The 7,509-nt window shown below is 41.1% G+C and overlaps 1 protein-coding gene across 1 annotated transcript in view; it reads right to left on the reverse strand.

Annotated features, from left to right (window-relative positions):
* mllt1a (MLLT1 super elongation complex subunit a) overlaps window positions 1-7,509 on the reverse strand; it is a 27,090-nt gene that overhangs the window by 2,916 nt on the left and 16,665 nt on the right. The window contains exons 5-12 of the mRNA XM_020602705.1: window positions 7,432-7,483; window positions 6,711-6,838; window positions 4,150-4,801; window positions 3,154-3,244; window positions 2,828-2,939; window positions 1,793-1,892; window positions 1,094-1,171; window positions 979-1,005 (exon numbers count right to left, since the gene is read on the reverse strand). Of these exons, the coding sequence (XP_020458361.1) occupies window positions 979-1,005; window positions 1,094-1,171; window positions 1,793-1,892; window positions 2,828-2,939; window positions 3,154-3,244; window positions 4,150-4,801; window positions 6,711-6,838; window positions 7,432-7,483 (1,240 nt within the window). The remainder of the gene's footprint in view (window positions 1-978; window positions 1,006-1,093; window positions 1,172-1,792; window positions 1,893-2,827; window positions 2,940-3,153; window positions 3,245-4,149; window positions 4,802-6,710; window positions 6,839-7,431; window positions 7,484-7,509) is intronic.

Consider the following 7,509-nt stretch of genomic DNA (forward strand, 5'->3'; position numbering starts at 1 on the left):
TAGTGAACAAGGTCAGTACAGTAATAAAGACCAGGGTAAAACCAGCAGCAAAAGAAGACTGTCAAGATTCAGTGAGGAAAATTCATTTGTAATTCTTAAATGTTCCCTGATCTGGATGATCTCTTTCTTCTTTTTAAACAAACTGATTTTGGCCTGTTATTAGCTTTGGCTGGGATGTATTATTCCTCAGCTCTTGCTGCTTGCTCTGAAGGTTTTGGTAACAAGTGACAATAACAACAACAACGGTGTTGGCATTAATCTGACAGGAACAGACTACAACAGACAGGTTTCGGTACCTAGGCTATGCATGTCCAAAACATTAGTGTGAATCCAATAGGGTACCAGTACAATATTCCAGATACTGGTATTGGTTCAAATGCAAGTGGTACCCAATCATGTCAGAAATCAGCCTGATTCAGCTCAGCACATTGACTGATCAATCACATCGTATGCTAGCTTTGCAGCAACAGCAATTAGTCTGAGCAGCAAGTTTTTATAAGTCAGGTAAGGCAGAGACAATTAGACAATTCGTCAAAAAAAGATTCTCATGCGGGCAACACTTTTCACCTCAGGTAAATAACTGTCTGAGGAGAACCACCGGAGACAAATTAGTGATAATATTTACAGCTTTTGTTGAGGTAATGCTCCATTCTAGGTGTGCTGAAAATATTTTTTAAAACTGTTTAAAGATATCATAAATACAGCACCATAAACTATGGACTAGAAAATCCGAGGTACGTCACCAACACTACCTCTGGACTTTTTGTTTTAAAACTACATCCCAAACTAGGTTTGTTTCTTTGTACTTACTCAGTGTGGGATTTAATGTCTCCACAAAATCTGTCTCCAGATGTTTTAATATGAAGTTTTGGTAAAAGATCCCAAGTTTCACTTTATCACTACTTGAATCGGCTCATTAAAAAGAGGAAAGAAGAAATTTCTTATCAAGAGTTCATAGACCAGAATCAGTCTGCACATCTGGATCAATTCACTGGTCATTATGGTCTTGAATTTATTAATGGACTCACTGAACATTGACAAAACATGGTGTGTGTGTATGTGTGAGAGCTGAAGCATTAAAAGTTTAATTTACCCTTCCTACCTTGTCGTATCCCTTCTTCAACACCTTTTCTGAGCGAAACGTGGAATCTGGACTCTTTCTTCCCGACACCTGTACGACAGAAATCCGAGAATGAGGGAAAGGAGAAAAGACATTATCGAAAGAGGGGATGGAAAGAAGAGAGACAGAGGCAATGATGTGAGACCATTAGACTATCTAGGTCACCAATGACAAGTCCATGCAGCTGAAATCTAAGTGGAAGCCTGGTGCAGTCCTGAAGCTCTGCAGCCTCAGTGTCCGTTTGCTGAATGGCTACAGGCTATTTTGCATAGTGAAAGAAACACACATGAAAATAACATACAGCAAGTATTAAAACTCAGAATGAGTCCTCTCTGTCTAAACGAATAGCTTGGACTGTTATCAAATAATGTTTTGACAGTGTTACTCATACATGGCTTTCTCAAACATACAAAACTAATTTCCTCTTAATTTTCTTACAAAACCTCAGATTAAAGATAATGCTCTAGGAAATTCCTGTTCACATTTGCCAAGAATTATATTAAAAGCTAAACACTGAAAAACGCACAATTATATTGTTAGGAATAAAAAGCAGAATCCACTCTCTCCCACTCTGACTCAGTCCACAAACACTAATGTACAGGCATGGGTTTTAATGTTTATTGTAAAACATGTCAATGAAAAGAGGCAGTAAACTGAGGCTGTGTGACTCACTTTGTTATTGGAGGAGCTGTGTTTCTGAGGGGGCGGAGCGGGGTCTCGACTGGGGCGGTGTGAGCCGTCACTGCTGTCGCTCTCACTGTCCAGGCTGAGTCTGCTGGGGGACAGGACCAAGTCAGGCTAGCAGACAAAACACACTCTCATACTGCTCAGCATCAGACTTGGATGCATGTGTCTGAGATTATATTATTATCAGATGCGAAGACATTTCCAGAAAATTAAATTACATTAGTCCTGTCTGATTATGGGTTTTGTTTACCATTTAACTTTCAGTGATGAAGACACTAGACTAAGATTAAGAACCCTACAAGAGTAAACAAAACAGAGGAGATAAGAAAAAAAAAACACTAGTTGTGTAGGAAGAGAAAAGTTAAGGTGTCCAAGGATAAACTGATCAAGTCCAGGTATGCAAAACTGGTAAAGATTTCCCCAAGAAGACTGAAAACTGCTGCCAAAGACCCTCTATAAAAGTACTGAAATAAGAGTCTAAATACTTCTGTAAATGAAACTTAAATGCTCTAATCTGATACATACAGTGATGGTGGCATTCCTCAAATAAATACATAAAACAAACATTGTGAAAGTAATATTTGTATTTTCTTTTCTACAACTGTTTTGTTTGTTTGACTGGCGTGCTTTAGATTATATCACCACACTGTGTCCTCCTGTTCTGTAATGGTTAAATGCCATGTGAATGGAGAATCAGCACCATCAGCTGTTTATTTCCATGTGCCCAGTTCTTAATATTTACATAACAGCAGTGGATGGAATCATGCATCAATTCACATTTTCTTTTGCAGATTTTGCACTAAATCTGGTTGGAAGCTTTGCCAGAGGCATCATCCATCTGCGCAACTATTATGTTTGAAAGAGGTGAAGAGGAGAGTCGCTTGTAGCAGCATTAGTGTGATCTAAAATCACTGTTTCTGATATACCACCAAAGATTTGAACATGTTTCTCTCATGACTAGAAAATTTGGTCAGGGATAGCCCAAAATCACAGTGTAAATAGCCCTTTAAGAAGACTGACCGAGAGTCACGGTTGGGGGGGTTGGTCTTGATGGGTGTCTCCTCCTCTGAGCTGCTGTCATCGTCGTCTGACTCTTCTGACTGGATCTCCTCCACCATGGATCGTAGAGGCCCTGAGAGAAGAGGACCAAATCACACACTATACTACTATTCACATTGCACAAAAATCATCTGCATCTTTCAGGTTTTAGAACAATTTTCAAATCACTCTCTCAATGTTTTTTTTCTTAAATAGTGGGGATTAAGTTCCATCATACTGTAAGACAAACTTCAAATTTAGGCTTAAAACAAACTCTTCATCAACTAACTGGCCCCAAACAACAGTACCTTGCCCTTGTTTCTGTCCTGGCTCAAAATCTGAGTCTGAACTCGAGTCAGAACTGGAACTGGAGTTGGAAGGACTGGAAGGCACCGACTGCTGTGGGAAGAGGAGAAGAGGAGGAAAATGAGTCCCTTTACAGTGTGGTTGGTGCTGTAGGTTGGCACACAGCCGTGGGTCAGCAGTGATTCATAAGCTACAGGAGAACGGCAGAAAAGAACTGCATGATAAAGGACCTTAGTTTTTAAATATCTATGTCGGCATTTCAAACAGTACTGTAAAGGCAAGTCATGTTAGGCTGAACTGCCAAGAGTTTAATTCAGTTCAATTCAATTTTATTTGTATAGCACAAAATAACAGCAAAAGTCATCTCAGGACACTTTAAGGTCTAGGCCTTACTATTTTTATTATTATCATTATAGAGGAAAAACCCAACAAATCCCCCCTGAGCAAGCACTTGGCGACAGCGGGGAGGAAAAACTCCCTTTAACGGAAGAAACCTCTGAGAGACACCAGCTTGCGGTGGGTGGCCTTCTGCCACGATTCAGCTCATGGCACAAAAGAGGTGGTTTTTGTGCCATTTTTGACTTTAGCTCTTTCCTGATTCTGTTTTGGGGAAAAACTGACATTCACCAGCTACTGGAACTAAAATTTGTCCAATCAGAACAGCATGTAACTCAAGATGAAAAGATTAGAGGGTTAACCAGTTAATCAAACCACAACCATTTTGATCATTTTTCAAGGCATAATACCAAACATTCCCTTATTAGATATCTTTGGGCTTGTAGGTGCAACAAAACATTTGACTTTTTACTATTTTCAAACATTCTATAAACCAAGCCATTGATCAATTAAACAAGGAAATAAATGAAATTCAGTGAGCACAGTTTTTGAACAGCAGTGATATGATGAAATGTTTTCCAAAAAGCGTCTCTTTCACATCTAAGAAAATTGGAAACATTTCACTCTGTTCAGAAATGAAAGCTCCTGTCTAGTCCTCATACCTCTGACTTTGAAGATGCTTCATCCTCTGAATTCGACTCCTCTGACTCTGGAAGCTTCTTGGGTTCCTTCAGCTCCTGTGTGTCATTTTTTCCTTTGGGCCAGCGACCTTTTTCCTTAGAAGGTTTCTTTTCTGTGTAGGGCTGGCTGGCTGCAGACGACGAGGAGACGCGAGGAGAAGCTCCTGTGAAGGCCCCACTGGCTGGCCCCTTCGGCCCCTCTGAGCTGCCCTTCTTTTGCTTCTTAGCACTGGGTTTGGGAGACTCCACTGTGGACGGTCGTTTCCCTGAAGCTTTGGACTCTGCCGGGCCTCCCCCACCTCCTCCTCCTCCACCCCCACCACTCCCAACCCCCCCTCCTTTTGGGGACATGCCTTCCATCTTGGATTCCTTCAGGGTGAGTTTAGGCTCCTTGAAGGCAGCCTTAGGTAGGACTTTTACTTCATCCTTCACTTTGATCTCTGACGGCTTTTTTGAAGATGAAGACGAGGAAGAGGAAGGCTCGCGGCCACTCTTGCTGCTTCCATCTCTGTCATTGTCTCCTTTTGATGTGGCTTTGCTCTCAGAGTCCTTTCGGGGCCGTTCACGATGCTCCTTGGTCACCTTGTGAGGTTTGGGTCCTTTGCTGCTGCCACCACTTCCATCTTTGCTGGGTATCTGGAGAGAGAGAGAGAGAGAGAGAGAGAAAAAAAAAAGGAGACCAGAACTATAAGAAACACTCGCAACAGCTCAAGGCTGCATAAGAGGACAGAGCCTCATCAAGTAATTTATGGGCATCGTTCCCTCCTCAGATTTCGAATCAGGCCTTGCCAGTCTAGTTTATAATCGCCTGTAATTGGCATGTCAAACTAAGCATTTGGCCAGGGTAAAACAACAACTGTCTCAGGTGGCAGTCTAACAACAACTGCCCCCACATTCATTCTCTGGGAACCACAAATATTTGTACAAATCTAAAGCGGTTGCCTAACTGAGCAACTTTGCCATCTTAGCACCATGCCACTAGCACTGCACAAGTTAAACAGAGATACCACGCGACTCTGAGCTACAGAACAAGCACTGCTCCTCTCATCAAATGCAGATCGGGGCTGACAAGTGAGGGCAAATAAGAAAACAGCCTAACAGGCTGCAGACTGCTGCATTTCAAAAGCAACATTAGATTAGACTCTTACCTTGCGGGCAGTGAATGAGCTAATTTAAATGTCAGTGCTTCTCTACCAAAACTTCCAGGAACTTTACTTCCACAACTACTAATGTCCAGAAACTTTCCCAAAGGTAAAGGTTCTTGCAGCACATTGTGATTTGCATTTCCACATTTGCATTTCCTGATTTTTTTAACCCACAGATGCCAAATATTAGGATATTCATTGGTCATTACTAGCGAATTAGCGATTACTACTAGCAAAGTCCAAAAATTGCCATTCGGGACAGCCTTAACAATTCTGGAAAAGAAAAGGTTAGTGTAATTCACCAATTAACACCAGCACTGCAAGCCCAACCCCTAAAGCTCCTGAACCTTCAGAAAGTACTACCCAGTGACTTTTGGGGGGGTTAACTCTCCCAGCAAGTTAGACTTTGGTTTCTCTAGTGGAAATTCAAGCAGAAACTGTGTTCCTTGAAAGGCTCCTGTTCTACACGGAAGGTTCCTGCAGTGGAAATACACCTTTTCTAGCGAAACCTGTGGTAAATGTGCAAACAAACTCACCACAAAGTGTCAAGAGTGGTTTTTAAAAGAGCTCACAGTGATACAGGGAGAGGATGGTATTTCCACATTGTCCACCCACATATCAGCAAACACTTTACAGCTTTTCAAACGAACACTATTAACCTACTTAACAGACCTTATTATATCCATTCACTGACAGGAAGACTGGAGAAAGTGGCCATGTGTCTTCAAATTTGGCTCTCACTAACTTTTTCTCTATGAGCAGATGGACACAGCTGGAGGAAACCTAGTCCACACAACACGCCCACTCATGCCACAATAATAACATGTAGTGAAGAACCACGTTTTACTATGTCAAAATGAAGGGGAAATTTTATCTACAGAATATCTGCTCATTTGCCACCAGCACAATCTGATGTTAGCCACCAATGTAGTTTAAGTTTTGAACATTATAAAATAACCCAATACATGTTTAGATAAACATTTGTAGAACACACAAGGTATGGTACACAAAGAAGCACACCTTATTAAGAGACGAGAACTACACTGAAGGACTGATAGAATAACAGTGGTAACAGTGGAAAATGTGATGGGATCAGTTTCTTGTTTTCTCCAGATATGTCCCCTTCCTTGGCAGATAAGCAGGCTGAGTCATTCTCCTCTGCCTACATGAATACAGATGCTAAAAAACAGCTGGCAATGATTAGATGCCTTAGTCAGCCAGCTCTGAAAACTTATTAAATTACTTTGCCCATTTTTTTTAAATATGCCAATAAAATTTGATTGGAATGATCAAAGGAGCAGATGATATTTCAGGTTAAATACTTCAAACAAACACAAAAGCTGAGCAGGGTGGAAGGATAATGACTAAGATGATAATTTTTTCTAAGCAATGAAACCAACTTTTGACACATGAGAAGTCTTGGTCTTCTTGGGGTCTGAGAAGGCAGAAAGGGGAATGGTGGGGAGAATCGGGTAGTCTGGACTAGGCCTGGAAACAGCTTCAGCCCCTTCTGGAACCACCAACACCTGAAGGAAAATACATAAAGCTTAGGGTGTTTTTTGTTCATCTCTAAAGCCAATATTCATTATACTCACATAGTAAATTCTCCAGTAGTGTACAGAAACAGGTTTTTATAAAGCTGTAAAGTCAGGGGAGCTATTGTGGACCCCCTTGGTTCTTGGAGCAAAAGTCACTTTGGTTTTTCCCTAATGTGAAGTAATGCACAGCTGGAGTGCTTCTACAGCTTGGATCGGTATGAAACTCACACTTGAATCATCAGCAGAAGAGACAGACAATGGCATTAGAAAAATATCTGGTTCTTTGGCAAAAACTTTAAGCTGCATAAAGACTTGAGATATTGAACCATAAGGATATTGTTTAAACAAGGACGTGAAAAGGTTAATAGAGTGATATCACCAGCCAGCCAGTGCCAGGCAGGGGACAGTAAACAGTAAATCTGTCACAGTCTGTCAGGAGAGAGCTCTGCATGTTTACACTGCAGTCATCTCTAATGTGAGTTTTTGCACTAATGTAATATATCTCACATACTGTATATTCAGAGTATATTTTGAGAAAACTGCAGGTTTTCCATACATGCTAATGTAACAAATGTAATAACCAGAGTGAATTCACCAGTGCTCATAGCTAGGGCTGTAGGGGCAAACAGCTGCCTGTTGGAAACTTTATGTAAAATACA

The sequence above is a fragment of the Monopterus albus genome, unplaced genomic scaffold (assembly GCF_001952655.1).
Source record: "Monopterus albus unplaced genomic scaffold, M_albus_1.0 scaffold58.1, whole genome shotgun sequence".
NCBI lineage: Eukaryota > Metazoa > Chordata > Actinopteri > Synbranchiformes > Synbranchidae > Monopterus > Monopterus albus.